The 27,870-nt window shown below is 46.8% G+C and overlaps 1 protein-coding gene across 1 annotated transcript in view; it reads left to right on the top strand.

Moving 5' to 3' along the window:
- Positions 1 to 23,252, top strand: part of myo6a (myosin VIa) — a 76,875-nt gene extending 53,623 nt beyond the window's left edge. Inside the window, exons 25-36 of the mRNA XM_041064154.1 lie at positions 1,823 to 1,973; positions 2,989 to 3,197; positions 5,148 to 5,226; positions 7,221 to 7,381; positions 8,239 to 8,277; positions 8,972 to 9,007; positions 10,082 to 10,120; positions 11,721 to 11,824; positions 14,251 to 14,382; positions 16,347 to 16,373; positions 19,270 to 19,488; positions 20,900 to 23,252. Coding sequence (XP_040920088.1) covers positions 1,823 to 1,973; positions 2,989 to 3,197; positions 5,148 to 5,226; positions 7,221 to 7,381; positions 8,239 to 8,277; positions 8,972 to 9,007; positions 10,082 to 10,120; positions 11,721 to 11,824; positions 14,251 to 14,382; positions 16,347 to 16,373; positions 19,270 to 19,488; positions 20,900 to 21,099 — 1,396 coding nt within the window. The 3' untranslated portion in view covers positions 21,100 to 23,252. The remainder of the gene's footprint in view (positions 1 to 1,822; positions 1,974 to 2,988; positions 3,198 to 5,147; positions 5,227 to 7,220; positions 7,382 to 8,238; positions 8,278 to 8,971; positions 9,008 to 10,081; positions 10,121 to 11,720; positions 11,825 to 14,250; positions 14,383 to 16,346; positions 16,374 to 19,269; positions 19,489 to 20,899) is intronic.
- The last annotated feature ends 4,618 nt before the right edge of the window (positions 23,253 to 27,870 follow it).

The raw sequence follows: 27,870 nt of genomic DNA, 5'->3' as shown, positions 1-27,870 counted from the left end.
TCTTCTTTTTTTCCTCTCTGCTTCTGCAGCTCCTTCTTCATCATCATGTGGTCTCTGCCTCCCTCCTCCTCATCCCCTCTTCCTCTTTCCTGGTCTCCCTCTCTCTAACCAGTTTTTCATCCTCACCTCCCTCGATTCGCACTTATCTCCATCCTTCATCCTCCTTCCTTTACCCTTCCTCTCTGCTCTGCTGTCCCTATCACTTCTCCTCACCTTCTTTCCTTTTCATCCTTCCTTCACTTCCACTTCACATTCACCTTCTTCTTCCCTCCTTCCTCAGTCCTTCGTCCTAATCTTTCTCCTCCTCTTCTTCTTCATTATCTGCCACTTTCACAGCTCACCAGTGTCAGTCTGCCTGACACGCACACACACACAGACACAGACACACGCACACAGACACACACGCACACAGACACACACGCACACAGACACACGCACACAGACACACGCACACAGACACGCACACACACACACACACACACACACACACACACACACACCCATTGCCTCAGACAGTCGCCTGGCGACATGTGCAGCTCTGCTTATTACCTCCAATATTTAACGATAAGCATCTTCCCTCCCACTTGTCTCCCCCGAGGCAGGTGGGAGGGAAGATGGAGAATTCAGGTGGAGAGGTGTCTTTTTTTTTTTTTTTCTTTTTACCCCTTTTGTAGGTGGGGGTAAAAAACCTGCCTGCCCCGGGGGGGGGGGGGGGGGGGGGGGGCGGGATGATGGAGAATTCAGGTGGAGAGGTTTCTTTTTGTTTTTATCCCTGCGTGATTGTGTTGGGGTGGAGTGTGGGGTGGGTGGAGGAGGGTGGGGGGGGTGTTAATGACTGGGGCGGAGTTTGGGTTTTAGTGAAGTGACATGGAGGAAAAATGAAATGAAAAAATGAGCAGAAAAATGACACACAGCTAAAAAAAGGAGGGACAAGCTGTTATTTCAAGAGTCGGAGGTTTCGTGTCTTCGCTCCAAAGTCCTGAGACAAAGTCCAGTTCCACACGTCTGCAGCAAAGCGCCGTACAAACCGTCTGACTCGCTGTGGCTGAAATAAACGTCTGTGATTGGTGGGACAGTTCGGTGAATGGAGTGCCTGATTCGATGCTCCGGAGCAGGAACCTTAAACACGCTGTCATTATCAAACCTAATCACGTCAGATCAGGTGCTGGAGCCGGCGTGGAGATGGAGACGGTTGTAGGAGTAATTTGTCAGCTCTGCCACAGAGCAGCCAGAGCTGATGAAGCTTTATTGGCTGCTGAAGTGACTCGTAGGTGAACTTATTACCTGTGGACAAGATTAGCAGCAGTTAACCGCTGGCTGCTCTCACCTGGGTAATTAATTGGAGTAGCTTTTGATTTGGGCAAATGTTCTTTATGTTCCACTTAAACTGACACTTTAACTTTTAACTTTTAACCTAATTATTTTAATTACTGTGAATGTACAGTGTGTTGTTTACTGAATCCCCCACATCCTGTCTGTGACTGACATCAGAGTTTTTATGGCTGCAACATGCTCTGATGCTCTGCTCACCATTCACACACATTCCCACGAGTCAGACTGACGTGTGTGTGTCTGTGGAAACTTTTACATCTTGACTAGCCGGCTGCTCGACGCCATTTTATACTGTCGTTAAACTGTTGCTCAGCCTGTGAATAAAGTCGTATAATGTGGCTCAGGAAGGAGAACCTGTTCGTCAGGGTCGAATCAGTTTGGACCAGTTTCCCTCAGATCTGTAGAATATTAAACTGCTGAAATAGACTTATGTAAACCTCAGAGTCAAATCTGTGTTGTCTTCACTGACCGCTCTGTGTCCGTGGTTTAGGATCGACGGGTTAGTGAAGGTGCGTAACCTGAAGAAGAGGATGGATCGCTTCAACGAGGTGGTGGCCGGGCTGAAGGAGGGCAAACAGGAGATGAGCAGGCAGATCCAGGAGCTCGAGGCCGCCATCGACACGCTGATGGTCAAAATCAAGGTGAGCGAGACGGGACAGTTCCGTGTTACCTCAGAAAATGATGGACAGCACGAAACTGGACCACATCAGCTGCTTTATGTCTCTGCCTGATGAAACGAGAACAAAGTGGATTTCTTCAGTGTTGAATGTTTTTCAGTTTATATAACGTATAAATGAATTTTTCCATTATCATAAAGCCATTTGCTGCTGAACTGGATTACATTGTGTGTTTTCTTCCTTCTGTTACGAGATGATCTTCCCCACGAACGTCAGAAACCTTAAACGTTCTGTTTGATTTTCACTCTTCAGCAGTGCTGTTTTTTTTTTTATCTGCCCCGTCCCTGCTCTGCCTGGAGAGGAGTTGTTGAGGTTTCAGTCTGACAGGTGCTCACTGCCGTGAATGTGAGGATTAGAAGGACAAACGCCGGGTGAGGGACTCTGAGTGTGACGCTGCTGTCACATCAAACCCCACCTGCAGCTTTGTGGTGGAGTAACTGGCAGTCGGAGGGAAAATAGGTTGGGGTGACAGCAGATGCACATGAATATTCATCTGCCGCGTCAACACGCTTCCCTCCTCGGGTTTACACCGCTGCCCTGTGTGTGTGTGTGTGTCAGCCGTCAGATCGCCCTCTGATGACGCCCGAACATGGTGACGGTGAACCGTGAGACGCCTGATGCTCTGAGGACGGGTTTTAAAGCCCTTTGAGAAATGAGCATCAGCATTTTCGCTGTTGTTGCTAAATCCTAATGGTTGCTGAGACGTTTCTAGGTGGTTTATTTGTGTTACCTTGCTGGAGCCAGATGTTGCTGGACACAGTTATATTTCTTTATGCACCTGGCTTTGTCCATGGGGACATTGTCTCAAACAAAACAGGAAAGACACAAGATTTTCTTTCACTAGAAACAAGGTGCTTAAGCTCCAACAAATCGTTTTCAGCTCTGATTAATCTGCAGACTCGTCCTGCTGCACAAACATCAGTGTAACTGGATTCTGACTGTGTGTGTGTGTGTGTGTGTGTGTGTGTGTGTGTTGCAGAGCACCATCATGACCCGAATCGATATCGACCACGAGTACCAGGCCCTGGTGACCCGCTCGGAGCAGCTGCTGACGGCCATGCAGAACAAGAAGAAGGAGGAGGAGGAGCGGGAGCGGCTGCGGCGCATCCAGGAGGAGATGGAGAGGGAGAGGAAGAGGAGAGAGGAGGAGGAGCAGCGCCGCAAGCAGGAGGAGGAGGACCGGCGACTGTAAGTGGGAGGGGGGCGGGGGGGTCCAGGTCGGAGCACTCGTACATTTTCAGCTCGGATAAAACGTTTTTGTTTTGCTATCGCGTACGTAACCAAAAATTAAGAGGCACTTGTCAAAGTTGGCGTTTTGTGACCTGGCAAAAGCCTCTTTTCAAAAACTGCTGAAAACTGCTGCAGTGAACAAATACTCTGTGTGTCCACACATTTTTAAAGGTGCCCAACAGGGATTTACATAATGAGATCGCTGCTTCACAGGGATTTATTTTTACAGAAGCTGTAAAGTGTTATCAGCCTGAGTTGTTGCTTTTACATTTTCTCTGCTTAGCTGACGCTGTTGTCCGCAGTGATTTACGACAGCGGCAGAATAAGCTTCAGTTCCCCAGCGTCCATCATTACAGGAGAACAATAGCAAGCGGGTCAAAGGTCACGGCCTCGATGTGATGAGAGACAAACCGTGTCTGCGTCCACGTGTGACAGAGAAGTCTGAAGAAACCGGGTCAGGTTTAAATGGTGTCGGCTCTGACACAGCAAAGTCCGACTAATTTAAGTCTGGATTTCAATCTGAAATCTGAGACTGAGATCCTGATTACAGGGTCTGAAAGTTAGAACTTTATAAGTGATGAGACTTTACAGTGAAGAGGGGCCTGATATGAAGTAAACTCTGAAGAAGAAGAGAAGTTAGAACTTTCTGTGGTTTAGTTTGAGTCCTTGTGTCAGCGAATACAATCGATGATCGATCAGTGGAGCACTGCGTGACTCAGGTGCTCTGAAAAATAAGAACGTAAAGCGTTGGGGTTTGTGCAGGACTGTGAGCAGAGTGCAGAGGAACCATGTAAGGATGAGGAGAACGCGTGTGCTGTCGTTCCTGTGTTCAGTCTCTGTGTGTCGCCCTCCGTGTCCTCAGTGACACGGTATAATTTGCCCGCTGAGGTTTTGAATCCATCACATGGTTACATGGGAAATTTCACCTCCTGCCTGGATGGTGTCAGGTGTATTCTTCACTCAGGTTTGACCCCCCCGCCCCGGTCCTCCCCTCCTGCGATGGAAAGTCTTTTAGGAGGACTGATGGGGGCCGGTGTGTTCGTCACAAACCACTACCCGCTAATATAAGACATTAGAGGCGACAGCCTACATTTTATGGCCCACTTTCCCTTCGCTTTGCTCCTCCGGCAAGTTATGAACTCCAGATTTACCTGAAGGTCACAGACTGAAGGTCGTGAGAGTGTGGACTCTCCGAGCTGCATCACAAAGCCTTGATGAAGTCACTGACCCTGTAATATCTTGTTTTATAGGATTTCCCATTTCATCGTAGACTCAGTGCAGCTTTAATCCAAACATTATTTATAAGGAAGCGTTAAAACCTGCCTGTCGCTGGAAGTTTCCCCAGGCTGACTCCACCTCTGGGGGCTTTAAATCTGCACATGGGGCTTTTCTTTCTTTGAGACACGGGGCTGATGTTTCTGTTGAGCAGCAGCAGAATAACCTTCCGTTCCTGGATGAGCAGCAGTGAGAGGAGCAGATGTCCAAGCTTTCGTGCTCTGATGGTTTCCTGTGAGAGCAGAACAAAAATTTAAAAAAGGCAAAGAGCATGAAAATAAATCACAGTTTAAGAGCAACTGAAACACACGGGAGAATATTTCTTTCTTTGTTTCAGACACTTTCGATGTGTTTGTTGGGTTTTACAAAAAAAATCCATCCAACTGGAGCTCGCACTCTTTTTCACAGTTTATAAATTAATGCAACTGAAAAGAAAAACTTAAAGCATCTGAAGCTTATTAAAACCAAAACATGGAGCAAAAGACCTGAGCCTGTTTAAAACTTTAAAACTAATTTCACTTTAATGAATCATAACTTTTATTTGGGTGAAGCACTTCAATAAATTCTGATATTGCAGAAATGCTGAGTCGTACGACAGAAGGCGGCTAACGTCAGTGTTTTTCCTCCCATCAGGAAAGCAGAGATGGAGCTGAAGAGGAAGCAGGAAGAGGAGGAGAGGAAGAGGAGGGAGGAGGAGGAGAGGAGGATTCAGGTGGGTCCAGCAGAAGCTGTCTGGTGATGGTTTCATTCACTTCTGTCTGCTGCGCTGAATTTACAGTTAAATGACTAAAACTGAGGAAGAGTTCCGGGAAAAGAAAAAAACCCGTTTTGAAGGAGGCTGTGTTTAATGGATGACTCAGCAAAACGTTAGACTTCGACAGTGTGAAACCACCGTGAGCTTCCTGCTTCCTGCTTCCTGCCAGCCAGCGGCTTTAACATGAGTCTGTGTGTGTGTGTGTGTGTGTGTGTGTGTGTGTGTGTGTGTGTGTGTGACAGAGAGGTAGCGGGTGTTTTACGGGTCAGGGGGTTTTATGTTTACCATCCAGCACGTCTCCGTCCGGCCCATCTGTTGTTGCTGTTCCTCTGGTTCCCCCGGGGGCGTCGACCCGTCCCGTATCAAGTGCAGATTTCAGCAGCGAGCGGCGGCCATACAGATCAAAGCTGCTGGCCGGGGGCCCGGAGCCCCGGGCGGGGTTACCCACACATCTCCTGCTCTTCCATCAGCTCAGAGTTGTTGGACTTCTCGGCACGTTCGCTCTCTTCTAAATATTCATGACTCCGTCTGCAGCCTCACACGGGGCTCAGGATTTAAGGAGAGGAGGTGACGACAGTCGCACCGTGACATTCAGGAGCTTTATTTCTCTCTTTATCCATGAATTTGTCGTTATGATCCCAAATATGATGCAGAGTGTTTTGAAGGGACATTTACTGTCAGATCGATAACTTCACACGCGCCGAACATTGACCATCAGTCTGAAAATACAGCTGCTGCAACACAGATGATTCAGCTGCATCGGTTTGACGATCCGTCGTGGCTGGTGACTAACTCCGACCCATGGCAGTGAGACCATCCGTCCAGGAACCTGCCTCCGGTCACAGTCTGCATGGTCTCAGCCTCGCTCTCTGTGTTTGAGTCGTACAGGAGCCTCAGAGGCTCATTCCTGAGCCCAAAGCTCAGAGTTTATCAGAGAGACATGACAGAATGAATCACACACTTTCTAAACCTTTAAATCTGACGACCTGCTGAAAACAATCACAGCAATCAAACAGCAGCGAGTCACTGCTTAAAAAATAAGAAAGACTTTTTTTTACACTGAGTTTTTTTATTAGAAATGTAGAATTTTACCAAAAAAATCATCAACCGAAAAAGTTCGTAATCAAAGTGTGAAAATCACAGCGCCTGACAAACAGTTCTTAAATCTAGGTTCTCTTATACACACACGCACACACACAGTACATATACAGTATATTTAAAACACCTGGTCAAACATGTCCTCAGGTTCCTCAGTGTGGGACATAAGGATGAACTGAAGCCTTTGTCCTTCCTCAGTCGGTCAAGGAGCCGTTTGACTTATGAAAGTTGTCTCGTGAAGAAAAGTGGAAACAGGAACATTAATCATCCCGTTTGGCTCCGCCCTGCTCTCGCTGTCCCCCGATCCTGCTTTAATAAGCAGGACAGAGGACACGATGTCTCACCCCCGCCCCTCAGCTGCAGCTCTGTAGGAGGATTGAAGAGCGTGTGTGTGTTCGTGGTGTGTGTTTCGTTCACTGTTGACTAATGACTGATGATTTTTCAGATTGTTCAGAGTTGAATGTGACGACTTCAGGCGTCCAACAGTCTGAAATCCAAAAACATTCAGTTCACGATGATATAAAACGGAGAAAAGCAGGAAATCGTCACATTTCAGCTGCAGCTGGAGAATTTTACGCGTTTTTGTTTCTGACTAACTCCACAGTTCTCTCTGACCCTGTGACACAGACTTTCACCTCCTCGCTCTCCACAGAATCAATAAATGAAAGTTTCTAATGTCCCAAACTGAAGCTTTTGATGTGACTGTAGCAGAAGGTGCCGTCCATGATCAGTTCACCTGGCAGACACGTTAAACACGTGTTTACTGCAGCACAGACGCTCCAGGTGGGCAACAACTGAACCTCTGCTCAAGGACAACAGGCAGAAACATCACGTGTGTGTGTGTGTGTGTTCAGATGGAGATGGAGCTGCAGCTGCAGGCGGAGCGGGAGGAGGAGGTGGCTCGGCAGGCCGTCCTGGAGCAGGAGAGGAGGGACAGGGAGCTGGCCCTGAGGATCGCCCAGAGCGAGGCTGAGCTCATCCCAGAGGAGGTGCAGAACGACACAGGCCTGCGCAGGTACCACACGCACAACAAGGACGGAGACGCTGTACTGTTCAGTGGATTCAATCACCTGAGCCTGAGCATCTCACTGCTCGAGTCTCTTCACTCCGTCACTCGTGTTTTTAGAAATATAGAAATCTCTGAAATGTCTGTGTTGATGAAATAAAGCAGATGTTTAATTGAGCCGCTCACAGTCGAACACACGAGGTGGGGATTCACCTGCACGGCTCGGTCTGACGCTCAGAGCCTTCGTGTTACCGACCGAACCGAGCTCTCAGCACAGAGAGATGAAAACTGTCCAGTGCATAAAGCTCAGATGCTTCGCAGAGGGTTTTGGGTCAAATCATATAATTCAGACAGTTTTAGACTGATTTATTCAAAGCAGAGTTTTCTGCTGGTCTTTGGACAAGATTTAACATTTGATAACTTTGGCTTCTTCTGTTAAATTAAAAAAAAAAGTTTAAAGAACAGAAAACCTCTCTGAGTACCTGCCTGACTCCAGGCTGCTCTCTGCGTCTCAGCCTGACCTTTCAACTTCGATTAAGTATCATACAGTAATTAAAACACGTCAGAGAGAATGAACCTGACTCGCTGACACGCTGCAGGACGCTTCTCATGTCTCAGTCTGACAGAAGTGTGACAGGCTTCAGGTTAGGACTCCAGCACGGAGTCAAAGTGATGATTCAGCAGATTGATATGATGCATCACCATCTGTCAGCAGCCAGAGAGACGGAGTCCTGGCGTCTCCTCCACACACTGTTACTCCTGCTCTGACCCGTACACCTGGAGAAACCAACGTCTCCAGCTCATCCTGTGTTTAACCATTTTCTTCTTCTTCTTTGTTTTCTTTCCTTTTTTTTTTTTCCTCTCAGCAACGGCTCCTCAGTCCCGTCATCTCCAGAGAGAGCAGCGTAAGACCCGGAGATTTCCCCCTTTCATTCAGTCCCTAATCCCACCTGTCTCTGACCTTTGAACCCGTAACCAACGCCCCCTGCATGCTGTAACAATCTGCCAGCCGAGCACAGAGCCCCGTCCTGTAACGATGAGATGCTCATTTCCACTCACAGTCACCTCTTTGGTTCTGATTTAGTCTTGTTTCAAACCGGACGTCCTGTCGTCGGCATCTGATCGTGACTGGCTCCAGTTTTAACTGCAGCACCGACGTGATTGTCACAAGCAGGAAAGCCGTGATCTGGGCCCGTGTTTATCAAACCTCTGAGACGTGGAGCTAAAAATGCTGTTTGCAAATAATGAAGAATCAGACACGTGTGTCAGGTGACTCACTGCTAATTACAGCAAAGTGTGGGAGTGACCTTTCAAACCAGCTCTCAGGTTAATTGGAGAATTTATGAATCTGTTGAATCTGTTCTATTATTAACTTTTCATTCTGTAAAGAAAGTTTTTAACTTTGCTGCTTTTATTTTATTCATTGGAACTTTTTCAGCAGTTTGATAAAACTGGGCCTCGTCCTCTGATCAGAGTGTGGAAGGTGAATCACTTCTCGATAAGTCACAGGGGGAAGGAATCACCTCTCCCGCTCGTGATTGGTTTGTCATGTTGTGCCGTGCTGCTCCGTCTTATAATCCTTTAATCCTCTGTTTACAGCTCTGCTGGAACCACAAAGCTCAAGAACTTGACCATGTAGGTTTCCCCTCAACACACCGAACACCTTCAGGACACTGTGTGACGTCAGATGTAGATTTACAGCTCGTGGTTTATGTAGAGAGGCTCCGGCACACGACGCTGCGCCGCAGCAGAGGTTGAATCAGTCCAGAGAAGCTTCGTGGAGCGTTGAAGTGCTGCTCCGTGCCGTCGCTGGCGGTGTTGTTGGCCTCAGTCATCGTAGCAGAGCGCCGCTCCGTGGGCCTCAGCCTCCCGCGCTCTTCTCTCTGCGCTTAGCCTGAAGTGACCCACATACAAAGTCACTGTGAAAGTTCAGATTGATGCTTCACATCGTGAGTCAGCTGTAGTAGAGGCCACATTACACCGTTACGCTCTCTGAGGATGTTGAAGTGGTGCATCGTAGCACTTAATGCACCAGGTGGTTCCAGTCCACAGTCCTCTTCTTCTCTGAAATGTTTTTTTTTCTTTGCCATCAGACAGAAACTCGAACAGTGAAAGGAAACGTGATGAGGCTGCAGATGCTGAGACAGAAATTAGAATTAGAGAATCCAGTTCTGAGTGAATTAGACAGAAGAAGAAGAAACAAACAGGAAGTGAAAGCTGCACATTCACACAGACCACCTCTCCTCCTCTCCTCCCTCCGTCCTTTCCCTCCTTCACCTCCCTCCATCCGGCCTTTTTCTTTCCCTGTTTCACCACTTCAGCCCATCACTGCTACAGCTCAGTCTGCTGGAGGTTACATCCATATGCTCCTTAATGGTTTTGTGTAGTATGTGTTGGAGGAAGGCTAATTGTGTTCACTGGCACAGGTGGTCAGGACGTAGTTTAGACCAGAGCTGTGGCTTTTTGTTGAAATTTGTTGGAACATGGAAAATGATTGACAGACTGTACGTGCAGCAGACCGTTAGTTCCCCGTCAAACAGACACTGTTCACATTCCTTCTTTTTTCCCCTCTTTGTTTCGTCCTCATCGTTTTCTTTACCTCTGTTCACTCACCTGTTCACTCACCTGTTCATACACTGCAGCAGTATTTTGTGAATGTGGCCATAAAAATACTCCTCAGCACATTTTAATACCCATCATGCTTTTTAGGGAAGAGATGGCGAAGGAAATGACTGAACTTCTGGCTCGGTGGGTAGAAATCGCTCGTACAGACGTACAGTTCATCTCTGCACACGATCAATCGCTCACGTCCAGATCGACCAGATGTTTGATGTAAAACTCAACCATGTGATGCAAAATCCTCCTGAAGAATCCAGATGATTTTGTAGATTGTTGATGATCAGAATCTGATTTAAAAATGCTGATTCAAAGGTTTAATTCGTGTAAAGTTCACTGATGGTCACTGATTGTTTTCTCCTTTCCTTCTTCTCATTGATCTGCTCAGTGCCGCCTTTAAGCCCCGCCCCTCTGACCTGTGGCGGCTGAAATAACTCGTTAAATGGCCCTTTTGCTCCTCCGCTGTTCTTCAGCGGCTCCTCAGTTTCAAACCCACCTGAGTTTTAACGTCTGCGTCTCTGACCCGTCTCAGGTTTCAGTGTTTTGAAGATTCGTGCTGCTGCTTGTGACGTCTTTCATTTTCCTGTTGTTGGAGAAAATACGATCAAACACAGGTAATTTCATCAGAAATCCACCGTTACCGTGGTGATGAAGTCGAACGGTAGTCTCTGCCGGGTGCTCTGTCTGTCTGCGGCTGATTGGCTCAGGCCTCCTCCCACTCTCAGCGAACAGGAAGTAGGAGCCGAAGGTGACCGCGGCGCTCAGCTCGCTGCCAAAGCTCCCGTGTGCTTCCGAGAACACAGTATGGCCCCTCGGGTCCAAGACCTGTTCCCTCTGATCATGAGACACAGAGCCGCCCAATAGGATTAGAGAAGCAGCAAGGTCCCGCCTCCAACTTCCTGTTGTTCTAAAAAGGGCAGATCCCGGTCACAGATTGATCAGGCCTGCCAGCAGCTCGGCCCACAGCTGGAGAGGACCTCTACACTTTATTCTGTCAAACGGTCATTTATAATTTATCAGAGCGAGCTGCCTCTGCTCAGCGGCTCCGGCCCGTCAGACCACAGGCGCTTCTTTACTTCCTGGCGACTGACACAGCATGCGTGTTAATGATGGTGCTCTCACACCCTCTGTAGTTCTGCTGTAGAGATCTTTCTCTTTCCTTCTAACAGTGATGCTGCTTCTCTGAAAACACCCCTGACTGTCCTCACTTCCACCTTAACATCCGCTGTGAACCTGTAGCCGCAACAAGCCAGCGTTACTCATATCTGTCGTATAACGTCTGTGACTCTTCTTCCTGTTTCTCTGACGACGTTCAGGTGGGTGAAGTTTACCACTATAGGCGACTTCTGAGCCTCTGACAACACGTGAGAGTCCAGTGGTGTGTTACCCATTTACCCAGTGATAATCCAGCATCATGCATCTGTTTCCACTGCAGCTTCAAAGAGCTGCAGCCTTTCTACATCCTCTCTGACCTCTGAAGAGGAGACTGAAGTTAAACTCAGTCAAATTCAAATTTATAGGCACAACATTGTTATTTTCCAAAAGTCTCGGTAAACTCCACCCATCTACTTCTTCTTCTTCTTTACACCTAAATATCCCAAGTTCAGAACCAAGTGAATGACCCCGTCCTCTGATCTCCACATACACTCCCTGCTGCCGGTGTCCAACAGGCCCCTGCCGCAGGTCTTTGTTGCTGACTTCCTGTGTTCTTCTTCTCTGTTTCCTGTATCAGAGGTCCACAGGTCCAGGCCTCCAAAGCTGCTGCCGGAGCCAAGAAGTACGAGCTGAGCAAGTGGAAGTACGCCGAGCTGCGGGACGCCATCAATACCTCATGTGGTGAGTCACGCTTGTATTTGACGGTACGATCCTCAGAAACACGCTCACTGCTGCAGTGGACTCCCAAAGCCTCCGAGAGCACAGACACCGGCCTGAAGATCACTGCTGATTTGTTTACCTGCTGGTTTAACAGGTAGTTTGCTGATGGTTTGATGGTTAACGACCCCGTGACCTTTCCTTTCTTAGACTTACTTAGACTTAGACAGACTTTATTGTCATTCAGGTATACAATGTATACAGAACGAAATTTCGTTGCATTTTACTCGCAACAGTATAAAAAGATAAAGGATATGGCATGTAGACAGTGAAATGAGGAAACAGGCAATAGAAATGAATAAATAAGGACTATAAACACAGGTAAAATATAAATACAGTAAAAAAACAGTGCAAAGTGCAATACGGTGATTGAAAGAGACAGTAGTGCAGTCTATGGATTTAAGAATCTAAGAGTTTAAAAGTCTGATGGCGAGGGGGAAGAAGCAGCCCTGTTCGGACTCACGGAGCCGCTGAACCTGTCCGTGAGCTGTTTTGTTCTGAGTGAAGTGCTCACTCCTCTCGTTTGCAGCAGATGAGCAGCTTTGACAGAAATGTTCACTTTTCGCACCACTTACCTTTATTTTTGTAAACGCTCCCTCGGTTTATGGCCACTTCTCTGGTGTGGGAGTGAAAAACTGGACAAAGTACAACAACTCTAACACAACTCATCGTGACGGCGCCACAGCTGCAGCCTGTTTAATGCTCTGTCAAACAAAATATGACAATAGCAGAGAGTATCATGGTTACACACCGGAAAACTACAACCTACTTCACCACATTGAAAAAGCAGGCGATCATATCCAGGGCCACAGGAAGCGTTTTAATGTAATGGTTACATCATAAATGTTTATTCATTTAAATAAGAACAGAGACCGTGGATGTGAAGATCTGTGACTTCTTATTAACTTCAGTGCTCCAGGCTTCACAATGAGCCAAACAGGAAAAGAGTCCTGCTCTTTCAAAGCAAAAGCTTTCAGAGTTGGTGACTGGAGTCAAAGCTTCCTCCAGGGAGGGAAAACAGGAAGTGGAAACACCGTGGCTGATGTTACCTGTGTATTAGGAGCCGGTTAGCTTAGCTTAGCATGAAGACTGGAAACAGCTGGCCTGGATCTACAGGGAGCTGGAAAACTCACTGATTAATATGTTAGAACTTTGTTCCCCTAATTTTACACTGTATTAGTTCTTCTTTTAAAGGGACTAAATAGTAGAAGCACAGATCAGTTCACAGATCAGCTGTCAGCCCGCAGAACGTCCATCTGATCGAGGACACGTTAGGACTCAGTGATGAGGAGAGTTAAAGGTAAAAAGCCGGTGGGAGCCCATCCGCCACTTTATTCTTCTCATAATATTGAGTTTAACCTGAGAGCTCACCTGTCGTTATCCACGCAGCAGGAAGTGTGGAGGACAGGAGGGTCGATGGCCGCCGGCCTGGCAGAAACCACTGTGTGGAGGAGCAGAGCCTGCGGGCGGCCGAGTATAAACTCTCAGAAATGACTGTGTTAGCTGTTAACACGCCGCTCGCCTCCCAGACAGAGGAGCAGGTCGAATACTGATACGATCACGTCTGCGGCTCATGATGAGAAAACGTCCAGCCTCACAGAGCCACGGCGGCTGTCGACACCGGCCACGTTCCAGATCGTTCTGCAGCCGTTTCGGTTTTTCCTCTCAGCGTTTCTCTGCCTCCAGAGGGTTTTTGCTCAGTTGACATTACCCGAGCACTTAGTGTGCATTAAGCTTCTCCCTGCACAGTGTCGGTCCTCGCACTGCATGACAAATTCAAAGTGTGGTGTTTTCTTTTTTCCACTAAAGTAATTTATCTGAGTCATCCTGATGAAATGTGCGATCTTAATGCTGCCGGCTGTGTAACATATCTTTTGTCAGTCGTTGTGTGTGTGTCTGTGTGCGTGTGTGTGTGTCTGTGTCTGTGTGTGTGTGTGTGCACTGTATCGATTTGTGTTAAGATTTTAATGAAAGTCTACAGTTTGGAGGGGAAACTAAAAATATTGACACGTCAGTAATGACTGTGTGAGGTTCAGCAGTTTAACACACTCTGTGTGGACCAAAGTAATGACTCTCCAATGAGAGTTCATCCTGAGGGGATCATGAATTTCTGTCGGTCTGAGCTGTTTTAATGTGTAGACTCTGCATCACAGTCCATCCAGTAGATATTTCACTCAACACCAACAACGTCAGCGTCATGGCGACGTTATTCAGAGGATCAGGATTCATCAGGATTCATCACACAGGAACCATGAGCGTCTGTACATATTTTTCAGTCTGTGGGGAAAGTCTCTGAGTCGCCGGCTCAATAAATTGAGGTGAAATTCTGACATTTGCAGGAACAGTGTCAGTATTTGTTTTAACTGATGCCCTGAATCTGTCGCCTCCAGACATCGAGCTCCTGGCCGCCTGCAGGGAGGAGTTTCACCGCCGGCTCAAAGTTTACCACGCCTGGAAGTCAAAGAACAAGAAGAGAAACACGGAGACGGAGCAGAGAGCGCCGAAGTCTGTCACCGACTACGGTACGACATCACAGCACATCACAGCACATCACAACACATCACAACCCTGTTAGTGGGTTGAATAATTGCTGGTGTGTTAGTGAGCACCTACAGTGTTTGTGTGTGTGATTATTTCTGTCGTTGTGTGTCTGCGTTACCGATGCTTCACTCGTAGTTTGTACAAGTTTCAGGTTGAGTGTCTTTGGTTCTGTGTAACCTTACATGCTGAGAGCTCCTTCATTCATTTCATTTTTCCCGTTCATGTCCACGATGGTTCGTGAGAGTCCTGAAAAACCGTCGACCTCTGTCTCAGAGTGAAGAACACAGAGTTCCTGACAGTTTTACAGATCAGAGGCCAGATGCTCAGACTCTGTGCAGATTAAATGAATGTCTGTGTCACTGTGAGCCTGCAGACTCAGGCTCACAGCCACATTCAGACACGTAAAGCTCTGGTTCTGTTTCATGAATCTGATTCGTCAGAGCTCCGACAGAAACGTGGAGTCAGGCTCGACTTTTGCTGCAGTGCTGGTAGATTTTTGTGTCTGCTGTTCACCTCACAGTCGCCGTGACAACAGATAAAATAGTTGCCGCCTTAATAAGTTCCTCGAGTTGTAAAAACCTTGTGTGAGAGTATTTCAAACCTCTGCTCAGCGCTCGGTCTGATAAACCTGCAGATTTATGGATCTGTGACTCTGAACTGGATCCTGTATCACGGTGTCTCAGCTGATCCCTGACCAGCTGAGACCTGCTGAGACCTGCTGAGACCAGCTGAGACCTGCTGAGACCAGCTGATTCTGATCACTAACAGAAATAAAGCGTAGTAATCATGTGAATGTATCTCGTTGACCGTTGAACCTCAGGGTCAGTTCGTCGCCTCCGTCAGTTTCCAACCGTCCTGGTCGCTCTGAGTCCAGACAATCCTCCGTCTCTCACCTCTCCGCCGCCATCGCCTCATCTCCTTGTGCCACACGTCGAGTTGTCATGACGACAAAGAGCTCTTTTTCTGAGCCGACTATTGTGTGCTCTGCTCAGACTACTGATTGGACCGCGAGCCCACACACCCACTTTCATCCTTCATCCTCTGCTTCGTGTGAGAGACGCAGCTTTGTCCTGCTGCTGATTGGACGCGTGGACACGTGACACAAACAGAGCTGTAAAAAAAAAAAAAAAAAGACCAGGCTGCGTGTGTGAAGGCAGGTAACATGTAAATATGAGATCTGAGGTTTGAATCTGCCCCAGGACCTTCGTCATATCATCACCCAATCAGTCGTCTTAGATTTTATTATTATTATTATTTATAGACTCGTTTTTAGACTTTAGACTAATTAAATACTTTGCTCAGATTTTTGGAAACTCATCAAATCTTCAGTGAGAATGTAGCTCAGTGATCATGAGTCTGACTCAGCTGAAGCTGCCTCAGTTCAACCTGATCCAGATCTCACACACAGGACTGAAATATTCTCCAAAACTCAAGGACGCTGTCCAACAAACATCATCATCTCATGAAAAGACCCAAACCACGGATGAGTCGGTCCCTCAGCACTTCCTGTCCTCCGTCCTCTGTCTCTTCACAGATAGAAAGGTGAGGGTCGAGGTGATGAAGGAACATGTGACCTCTCTCTTCGTGAGATTCGTTGATTCGTTCACTGAACAGTTTTCAGAAATCTGCTTCTGAATTTTCCACCTTTGACCTTTGACCTGTCCCTGCTCTGAAGGATCAGCTGAAATGGGATGATTTTTTCTTCCATCTCACTCTTTTTATTTTTTTTTTTTCATCTCACTGAAACTCTGAGTGACTGAAGGACAGTGATCAGACCAGGCTCAGTTACCATCACGTGGATGAACAGTATTTATATTGTCGTTGTCTTGCTTGTTGTCTGAATCATTGTTTGTTGTCATGTCTGTCAAAAAAAAAAAAAACACCTCTTGTTTGTGTCATTGCTGTTGTTACATCACTTCCTGTAACCTGGCATGTTTACTTTCAGATCATGCACCACCTGTGAGAAAAGCATGTAAGTGGTCCTCCAGTGTGTAACTCAACTAACCGCAGCCCCGCCCCCTCCCCCCATTAACCCCCCCACCCCCCCACACATGGTGGAGGTCGGCTCCTAACTGGGATCCAGTGTCAGTCCTCGGTCTGTGCTTTGCTCTGTCTGATGGAGAAGTTACTCTTTTCTGTGGAGGAGGTGGAGTGACGGGGGGGAGGTGGGGGGAATGGAGGGGTTTCCATGGCAACCTCTATAGAGACGTGTGTGGAAGAGATTATTGGAGCGATTTTGAGGCATGAAGCCGCCGTTTGGTCTTTATGACCGGTGCACCGGTGCCAGCTCTCGCCCATTTGTGAGACGCCTCCCAACCGACGGTAACAGTTTGATAAAGAGCCGAGGTAATTCCTCCGAGCTCCTGAGGCTGCTGTTATTCATACTCCCACATGGAGGACTCCTCAAGGAGGGAGAAGAAAAGAGATATATATATATATATAGACAGAGAGAGAGAGAGAGAGAGAGGAGGACAGAAGGCTTTCAGGGCAGTTTGCCTGCCGTGTGTTTGGCGGCAGATGATATCGTCACGTTTACAGGAACGTGATGGGAGGAAAAGGTCATCACACCCGCCGGTTGGAAGAGAAACGACGGCGAGCAGCCGCCTCAGTTCATTCACTCCTGACTTAATGAAGATCTTAGACATGTAAGAGCCCATTCGGCTCTATGAGGCGTCCAGCACGACCATCAGACCAGAGCCGACCGCAGCCTTCATACCTGCTGCCGTCAGGTGATCGGCTCTCACTGGAGTTTGACTGATGATGGTTTATTGGAAGCCTGATGCTGAGTGTTAAAGATAAAACCTGGAGCCGTGTTTAAGTTTAACCAAACCATGAATCGATCCGTTGATAAAAGGAAAATAATGGCAGGCCTGACCCTAACCGCTCCGAGTGGCACCTGAATTTTTCTAAGTTTTAGTTGTGTTTTACTTTTGTTAGTCATTTAATTCAAAACTCTTCCTGCTAACCTGCTAACTATCACAGCTCATAAGCTCCAGTAGCTTCCCAGCTGCAGCTTCTCCCAGTGTTTACGTCCAGAGTTTTTTAAAACGTCACAACCAAACTTTCCAACGTGACAGAGGAAACACAGCAGCACATTTCTCTGTTTCCAGTCACATTTTCTTTTTGCTCTTTGGGTGAATTTAAAACTCTTAAATACGTTTGGACTCTGAGTGAAGGTCCGTCCAGGTGCCACGTTCAGGCTTGTTGCAGCACCGTCTGGTGTCTGAATGTTCTGATGTTAGTTTGTTGACAGGAGACGAATTTCTGAGAAAGTCTTTGTATAAAAAACACACAAACTAAAGTGCTGAGCATCGTGCGTCTCCCTGCTGGCGTTTCCTCCTCATGCCGCCGCCACAGTTTGAACCCCGCCTGTGTTCGGCAGCTGATCTTCATCTGCATGAGCAGGTCACACATCCCTTGTTTTTCATCAGCCTTGAAACCTGAACGCGTCTCTCGCCCCCTCATTGAGTCACCTCATTCACTTTGTAGCAGCGAGTCAGGAAGTACGACAAACAGCAATCAGCCAGCTGAGAGGATCCGGCAGGGAGTGAAGTTCAAGAGCCTCTCGGAGGAATATTCCTCCATTTCTGCTGCTTTCTCAACAAAAAGTGGCTTTTTTTTCTTTTCTTTTTTTGTGGGTGAAGTTTTGGGGATTTTTTTTTTTAACTTTCTGAGAGCTGTTGGTTTGGAAGGTGAAGGTTGTTGGCGTAGTTCTGTTTCTCGCCTTTCTGAAGCGGGTGTGGGGACCCGATCTGCTGGTGACGGTGGAATGAGGTGTTGCTCTGAAACAGACGGTGGTTTCACGTTTTCAGAAGCTGCGAGAACTCGTTTTAACAAGGTGTTTAAATCAGTTTTAAAACAGTTTATTTTGAAGGTGGGAGCCCGGATAGAAAAAGGAATATTGAAGTTTTTCTAAAACGCTGAACTTCTGCAGCGTTTTTTTCTACATTTACTGATTTTAAAGCTGAAAAGCAGGAAATGACTTGTTAAAATGAAGGTGTTTGTGCTGCAGCCTGCGTCTCTTCATCATGTAGAGAAGCTTCTTCAATCTCTGTAGATTCTTATTTTTATTTTATTTTGTTTTCTTTATAGAAAAATGTAAATTCAGCTTTTTGTCTGTTTTTTTGTGTGTGTTTTAACACGAGTACGCAAAGCGCTTCGTAAACATGCGCCATGCTTCATGCTGATCTCGTCCCTGCCGTCAGATCTCTGCCGACCCCCCTCCAGCTCTAACAGCAGGACTCTTTAGCCCCTTTTAAACACAGATGCTGTCGTATTGCCGTTAGAAGGCTCGTCATTGTGTTTCACTTTGTTAAACAAACAAAGTGTTTACCTGGAGCACTGAGGACTGAGCAGGCTGTGTAAAAGGGGCTACTGACACTTTAACATGGAGACCAGGAAGTGTTCTCGTTAGTATTCAGAGCTGATCTGAGAACAGCAGAGCGGGCCGTTGTGTTTACATGCAGCCTGAAACCAGAGGAGTTAATGCTGCATTCACTGCACGTCAGCAGACACGTCATGCATTATTCCAGGATGGTTACTGTACAGTTGTAGTCACACCAAGTACATGGAGATGTGACCTTAATCATGCACTGTGATATGGATGAATTTAACCTTTAGGGCCGAGTTTATCTCGTCTCAGTTTTGTGAAAGAGGAGCAGGAGTCGTTCAAACAGGTTGAACCTTCAGTCTGTTGCTCAGAGGCACATCAGCAGCACAGGCTCCATCACCGGTTCATCACAGGCCGATAAACTCTGCTCTTCTCATTGACTGGTTCCCCGGCTGCATGTAAACATGGCCACTGACTCCTGATTGGTTGATGTCATCACTGAAAGACGCCTTACTGACTTTTCCCGTCCAATCAACAGCCCAGCAGAACCCAGCCCCGCCCATTCCGGCCCGGCAGTACGAGGTGGCGATGAACCGGCAGCAGCGATACTTCCGCATCCCGTTCATCCGACCGGGCGACCAGTACAAAGACCCCCAGAACAAGAAGAAGGGCTGGTGGTACGCTCACTTCGACGGGCCCTGGATCGCCAGGCAGATGGAGCTGCATCCTGATAAACACCCCATCCTGCTGGTGGCAGGTCAGTGCTATGTGATGAGATGATGCTGTGATTGGATGGTCGCTGTCTGGGGGGGAGGGGCTTAGTGAACTGTTGTTTGAAACAGGTAGTTGTGACTCACCAGGAGAGGAGAGGACGAAGGAAGGAAGCAAGGAAGCAATAAAAGATTATAGAAGAAGAAACAGTGGATAAAGAGGGAAGGAGGGAGGGAGGGAAGGAGGAGGAGAAGGAGGGAGAAAAGATGAATGAATGGACGGAGGGTGTGAGCAGAAAATCGATGAGTCGATGCTGTGACACAGAGAAACAGAGGAGATCAGAAGCAACACTTCATTGGTCGAGTTTAATAAGTGTTCAGGAATTTGACTGTGACAGTGCAGCTGATTCATCATCATCATCGTCATCATCGTCTCCATCATCCATTCATCCATTCATCCATCAGGACAAATGTTCAGAACGTTACGTGACTTTGGTTTATATGAAGTGAGAGTTTAGGACACAACATTTTAATGAGACGTTCGTTATCATCCATCGTTCGGTCCAATCAGGAAACTGATGAAGTCACAGATTAAAAAAACATGTCAGCGATCATCAGTGTGTATTTCAGACGTTTTTATTCATGAAAAGAAGAGAAACATCCGATGCCTCTGAGCTGTTCAGCAGTGTTTCACCTGCAGGACGGACGTGTTGAATCCATTCACACAGGATTAGTGACGAACCAGGTTTATGCAGATGAGTGCAGGTAATTAGAGCAGTTCACCTCATTAACTCGCTGCGAGGCAAAGTTACAGGAGGTGAAATCTTTATTTGTCCCTCGTTCTGCCGCCAACTTCTGCAGTGGTGGACGAAGAAGTTTTTAATTAAGTCAAAATATTAATATTAATATCACACTGGAAGAAATGATCCTGAGGTGAAAATGTTGCCTAAGTGAAAAAAAAAAGGAATTTACGAGCACTTTATAATAATTTGATGTTAGAGTCTGTTCATCCTGCTGTGGACAGACACGAGTAGAAGCTTGTCCAACCTTTTATCTTCCCTGAGCTACTGTTACACAGTGAAAGTGTCGGAGCTTCTTACACAGCAGATTTCCATACTGAGCAAGTGAGTTAAACAGAACACACACTGTGTTTAAAAGCTTAAATTCATGAACATGTTCATATTACTTCTTATATATATATAATAGTGTATAAGTATTTTTTTACGTATCTGTACTTAAAATAATAAAATAGTAAAAAGTAAAAATAATAATACATACTTTGGATTTTACATTTTGCAGCAGTTATCTGTTCTTTCTGCTCCGCTACAGTTCCACAGTTTGTTTTTGCACAGAATGAGGATTTAATAATGTTGGTAAGAGACGCAGCACAGGCCGGGGGACCGGTGACAGCGGCTGATTTTGTCAGACCGAGCCTGAGCCGTATTCTTCCTCCCACAGGAAAGGACGACATGGAGATGTGCGAGCTGAGTCTGGAGGAGACGGGCCTGTCGAGGAAGAGAGGAGCAGAAATCCTCCCCCGGCAGTTCGAGGAGATCTGGGAGCGCTGCGGGGGGATCCAGTACCTCCGCAGCGCCATCGAGAGCCGACAGGCTCGACCCACCTACGCCACGGCCATGCTGCAGAGCATGTTTAAGTGACGGAGCCGGGGGCTGCTCACCGCAAACAAAGGGACGAACGCACCAGCTACCTAACACAGATGGCGTCTGAGCGCTCTGCACCAGGTTCTGACTGTAGGGAATTCACGTGAACAGAGATCTGTCTCCACTGTCCTTTTCTTCTTCTTCTGTTGTTAAGTTTTTGTTCTTGCTGGCTTTCAGTTCCTTGATGGGGGGGGATTGGGGGGGAGGGGGGGTGAGGACGAGGGGGAGAGGGCAGGGAAGTTTTGCATTGAACCCTATGCAGAGAAATTCTACACAGTGATCACACCTGGTTGTTTTCTCTCCTCTGTAACGTTTCTAACTACGAGGCCTTAACACTACTTTAACAGGGTTTATTGCCAGAAGTAGGATTTTTTTTTTTTGTTCAAAGCTGCCTCCCCAAACAAGAAAACTCTGATTCCTCTGTAATTATGCATTCCTGATTATTTCACTGAAGTCTCACTGGTGTGTCGCTTCCATCCTAACAGCGAGCTGCTGACCGCTCTCTGACTTCAGACCTGCTGTTTACATTGTCTTCATGTTCTTACAGGGCAAAAAAAAAAACTTGCACAAAGAGTTGTGAGCTCTGACCGAGAGGCAGCGCTGCATGAGTCAGATTATTCCTCCTGACGGCTCGTAATTCAGTCCAATATTTCCTGATACCTTCTGTCTTTCCAACCGAATGTAACCTGAGACCTCGTTGATTTGTTCCTGTAGTGATTCCTTCTTTCTTCTGATGACCTGTGATTTTACGTGTAAAGTTAATGAGAAAGGTCCAGAAGCTTCTGACTCTGAGGCCAGACGCGGCTCGGATCATGAAGCCGTGTCGGGTTTCTGTGGACAGAGCAGTAACTCCGCTCCGTGATTGGTTTTCGTCTGGGTTTATCGAGCAAAGCAGAAAATGTGAATTAATTATGCAACTGCTGAGATGCAACTCCAGGTGTTGCTGCTGTGTGAGAGCAGATCCTCAGCACAGCCACTCTCATCATCTTCACTCTTTCAATTTGATTAATTTGCCAACACAGTGATTCCCAAGGTTGTTTCACATGTTTTTCATTGACATTATCTTTAAATATGAAATCTTCATTTGGCTGTTTGCTCATTAAAGTCACCTGATTCCTGAAATCTGAAATCTCCCGTCAGATTGGACGTGTGTGTGTGAAGAAGCTGGACGACGCACTGGTTCTCAGCCTTGAACTGGAACATTCATACAACACTGAAATATTTTCTCTACAGTGAAACAGTATGTGCAGAAGCAGTGATTTTCCTGCTGCGACGTAAAAGTTTATTTTTGGAAGAACAGTTTCTACTTCAGCTGATCGGGCGCGTGAGATTAAGAGAAGCAATAAGTGGCGTGAGCTGAGCTCAGAGAGGAAACAGGCCTCCTGTCGCGTACAGAAACACCTCAAAGACAATCTGCTTTTCACCCGAGGCTGCTAACTTTCTGCTCCCTGAGCTTTCTGCTCCCTTTCATGCTCTTCTCTGCACCAGAAGCAGGTGACTTTGATTGTCTGAGCGTATGAAGATGTGTCTTGTTGCAAAGTAGCTGATCCTCCATTTTACACCAGGCATCAACATGCAGGAGAGCAGCTGAAAATCGATGAACGAATGAGATGAATGAGTGAATGTCTGACAGCGACAGCAGAGACCTTCAGCTCAGAACATCTCTAAGCTTTTCCTTTATAGAACGGCTGATTCTATGTGTTGCAAACGTTAAAATCCCGTCGCTGACACGTTGTGGAAACGTTTGTAATGGTACGTTTAAAATCAGACTGGTTTCACACACAGTCCGTTAGTTTCCAAACTAAGAAACTTTATCAAAGGTGGATGGCAGGAACAAAACAGACTCATTTCAACAGAGATGAAGAGTCAGTGTGAACAGATCAGAACATCCTGCTCCTGCCTCAGACTCACTGAGACCAGGAAATACACTGTCTCGCCTCTGTCTGCATGTTGATGCCGAGTGTAAAGGGGCCACGCTCTGAGCATCGCAACCTCGAAATGTTTCCTCAGATGTAAAAGAAAACCTCCTGCGTTTGCTACGGTCGGTTTCTCTCCACACGTTACAATCATTCCTCGGGAAGCACTGCCCTCACCCACTGTCGTTTTTCTAACGCTGATCTCTAACAGACGAATAAATGCATTCCATGTTTCACTCACCTCCCTGCTCTCTGTCTTCTGTTCGGTGTCATCGACCATGTGATGCTGCCTCAGACAAAACGCCGGTTCCTGCACAATAACTTTTAAATGGAATCAAAGGAAAACGCTGTCAGTCCAAACACAGTCAAACAAACAAACAAACAAACAAACGTCAGTGGATCTGTTAACTGAAAAGAGCAGTGACTGAGATCAGTGTATTTACATCAGCTGTACAACAGATCAGGACGTTAGAGATGAACATCCTACTGTTTTCAATGGGAAGGTTCCAACCTGTCCCTGAGCTTTCAGTCATCTTAAATGTACTTCATCGGTGGTTGAAGGTTTTCTGATTTCAGATTTGATGAAGACCATGTGATATGACTGAAAGCTTTGTAAAACATTGACCAAGGTCATGAATGAACTTCCATGCTGACAAATTACTGTAAAACACTGTTGGATGGATTTCCATTAAACTTTGTTCAGACGTTCATGTTCCCCTCAGGATGAACCTCTCACCTTTCATCACGTCGACGTTTAAATCAGAGCTATCACTTGATTTTAAGGGGTCACAAGCCAAAAAGGCGGGACCTCTTCTCGGTGTTCAGTCGTCCTGTGATCAGAGAGAAGAGGTTCAGGTGTGCGACACGGTAAAGGACGTTTCTGTCATTTAGATTATTGGAAACTGATGATGTGATTTCAGAGGCCGACAGAAAACCTCTTTAAAGTCTAAACAACTAAAAACAGATCTCTGGTGCGAGGTCCCTTTTTTTATGTGACAGAAATCTTTTGCATTGTTCAGACATTCCACCAATTTTACATGTCAAAGTTAACATGTCACAGAGAACGCTGAGTGAAAGGCTGGAGAGGATAGATCTGTCATGTATAATCATTTCTTGAAAATTTCCTGGAAAGAAATGTAATTTTATGCCAATTATTGAAAAAATTATTTTTCTGAAATATAATATTAGGCTCATTAAGCTTGAGGGAAAACAAGCAGTGAAGCTACATCACACAGCAAAGATCACGTATTTAATCACTGAAGAGTCACTGATAATGAGATGAGAGCAGACTGAGTTAGTCAGCAGAGTTTTTCCTTGGTCAGGTTCAGGGTCGGGCCTCCACGTTCATCCCTCACCGCTCAACATGTGAACTTCCTGCTGGAATCAGAAGTTTAGCTTCAGCTGCTCGGCTCCTTCTCCTGTTTTACCTCTGTAATAATCTGCCTGCTGTCACTGATACAGCTGCTGCAGCTATTTGTCTCTGGACTCATGGTGTTTACAAGCCTCTGATGCACAGTTCAATTGTTTTTTAAATCATTTTTTAATTGGCCTGTTTTTGGTCTTTGCCAGTTTGGCACCTTATTAAGTTTCCTCCGTCTCATCGTCTCCACAGGGACTTACTGTGTGCAGCCGGAGAGCTCTGCTATTCATGAAGAGCCTGTCTGTCTGTCTGTCTGTCTGTCTGTCTGTCTGTCTGTGTCCACTGGCCTGTCTGTCTGTCTGTCTGTCTGTCTGCCTGTCTGTCTGTCTGTCTGTCTCTCTGTCTGTGTGTTCACTGGCCTGTCTGTCTGTCTGTCTGTCTCTCTGTCTGTCTGTCTGTCTGCCTGCCTGTCTGTCTGTGTTTTCACTGGCCTGTCTATCTGTGTCCACTCGTCTGTCTGTCTGTCTGTCTGTCTGTCTGCCTGTCTGTCTGTCCTACAGCCTCTTCAGAGTAAACTGGACTAAGAGTGCGCTGCGTCTCTGTCCTCGGTGTCCTCAGCAAACCTGTGTGTGTAAATGAAATGTACATTTATGTGTGACGGCCGTCTCCGTGACCAGCTTCCCTCTTATCCACATCACAGATCTGTGATCTTCACGAATCCACTCATCACCTGATGTTATTAATGTGAGAGGAACGGCGAGCAGCTGCTCGGTGTTATCGTGGTGATTTATCTGTGAGGAGCAGCGGGTTTGAATCTGATGGTGATAACACTAAACTTTGCCGTGGCCTCGTTCCAGTGAATTAACCCTTCGAGAGCTTTTCAAACGGGCGACAACACACAGAGACACGTCCACACCTCCACATGTCCACATGTCCACACGTCCACACAGTCGTATCAGTTCACTCATTCAGTAACTCTGTAGCTCTGAATGATCATTTTTTAAATTGATAATTGAGCCTGTTCTAAATAACGAGGGTGTTTGCAGTGAGAAATGTCCATCTGTCCCCGCACCACGACAATAATCCAGTGGCAGGAAACATCGCTTCTGTTCCTCTGCTCTTTGTCGCCTGCCTCAGGTCAGAGTTTGTCTCACGGTTTTACTGGTTTTGACACTGGTCAGGAATCAGACTCGACGATCACAGACTGAGTCTCTAAATGTGGTCAAAGTCGACACAGCATTCAGCTTCAGTATGTAAATATAGTTATTATCAGGCAGTGGAAGAATCCTGAGATAGAAAGGAAGGAGCCACATGAGGCCTGATCAACCTGGAGCTCTTCATCTATTAAAAAAAATTCCATTAACCGTCAGTTTGATTGAATTTTCTGCCACAGCTGTCTTACAGTCTTAAGAAATTCAGGCTGACGGAGAAATTAAGTCGTATCGTCGTAGCTAAAATTAGACCAGAGAGAAAAACATATGAAATAAAATTCAGAGAACAGAGAGTGGAATCAGGTGAGTTTCACAGTCCTCTGGCTCTTTTACACCTGCTGATAGAAAGAAGCATTTGAGCGTCTAAGAGGAAATAATCTCCCACCCTGGAAAAAACCCGGTTTCCATCCAACAAAAGCAAAATGCAGCTCTTGAAAAGCCATTATTCAGCCCGTGGTGTGATTACGTGCCGGCTGACGGCGGAGCTGTGGAGCGCTCAGACAGGAGGTGAGCTGAGGTCTTCTCGGTCATCAGTAGTCAGGACGAGTTGTCTGTGCTGCAGCTTTACGTCTGTCGTCAGGCTGGATTCGAAATGAAGCAACACAGCAAAAGACACAACACAACACTTCACCTCTGTTTGCTCCCGGAGCTGTTTACTGCCCCATGGCCGGGCTGCTGGGGCAAAATCAGGCCCAGCTGGTGCTGATGCTGCATGAACGTGTTCACACTGAGAGAGCGGAGCGAAGGCTGGTGGTCTGACAATGCAGCACATCCACGACAAATACAGCACAGACACACAGCACAGCACAGACACACAGCACAGACACACAACACAACACAGCGCAGACACACAACACAACACAGCACAGCACAGACACACAGCACAGCACAGACACACAGCACAGACACAGCACAGACACACAGCACAGACACACAGCACAGACACAGCACAGACACACAGCACAGCACAGCACAGACACACAACACAACACAGACACACAACACAACACAGCACAGACACACAGCACAGACACACAACACAGCACAGACACACAACACAACACAGCACAGACACACAGCACAGACACACAACACAGCACAGACACACAACACAACACAGCACAGACACACAGCACAGCACAGCACAGACACACAACACAACACAGCACAGACACACAACACAACACAGACACACAGCACAGCACAGACACACAGCACAGCACAAACTCAACACAAAGCTGATTGTTTTCTTCGGACTGGGTTGTGTGACCTGCACAGTATCGTCCTGTATGTGCTGAAATCCACTGCAGGCCCATAAAGAAATAAGCAGCCACACTTGACACACGCCGCGCAGCGTTTAACAGTATTTCTGGCTTCATTAGCAGCCGGTTTGGTAATGGCACATCAGCCAGAGCTTAATGTTCTGTCTGTGAGAAGATCGACTGTGAAAACGGCAGTAAGAATAATTAATGTGTCAGTCGATAATGTGTGTGTGCTAATTGTTTGGCCACTTCTCTGTGGGGAGAAGGGAAGCTCCTGCCTGAGAGGTTTACTCTGCGTCTGTTCTGTCGGTCAGCTGACCGCTGTGGGCGGGGCCAGGGAGGAAGTGAAAGGATGCGGGAGATGAGTTTGTCCCACATGTGAAAATATGATGCTGTCTGAGGCACAGGTGAAACCACAGGTCTGCGTCTGGATGGATCATTTTCCAGCCGGTGAATCGAGTGACGTTGGATTATTAACTGTCACCTCCTCACAGTTTCTCTGTTTCCATCTTATTCATGTCTGTACATGTCCAGCGATGCTGATTGTGCAGATTGTATTTCACTGTGATGGATGTTGTAAAAAAGCGATTCTGTTCATTGTTTATCAGACTATCGATTGTGCTATCAGTGAATCCTTCTCCACGCACCTTCCTGTTGGGCTCAGTCTTCCTTGATAACAAAGCTAATTAGCACCAACACAAACTGGAGCTTGTTGCCCTGACGGCCTGAGGTCCTGGGGCCAGTGATCCGGTCTTTATTTGCTCTGGTCAAACCCGTTTTCTGTTGCATAGGAAAGTTATTTCTTGACCTTGGAAACAGCTGTTTGAGTTAATAATCCCAACTCAGGGTCCACTTACCAGCTTTTTCTGCACCTCCATGTTCCTGTTAGTCTCTCACCATGTTAGTCACACTAACTTTTACATAATTGCCTGTCGCCTTTGTCAGCAGACTGGTACCAGTTGATAGCTTTGAAATGGAAACGTGCTTGAAGAGAGACTGAGAGCACGTGAACGTCGCTG

This window comes from Toxotes jaculatrix, chromosome 19 (assembly GCF_017976425.1).
Source record: "Toxotes jaculatrix isolate fToxJac2 chromosome 19, fToxJac2.pri, whole genome shotgun sequence".
Lineage (NCBI taxonomy): Eukaryota > Metazoa > Chordata > Actinopteri > Toxotidae > Toxotes > Toxotes jaculatrix.
Note: the sequence above shows the minus strand (reverse complement) of the source record. Positions and strands in the feature narration are given on the sequence as shown.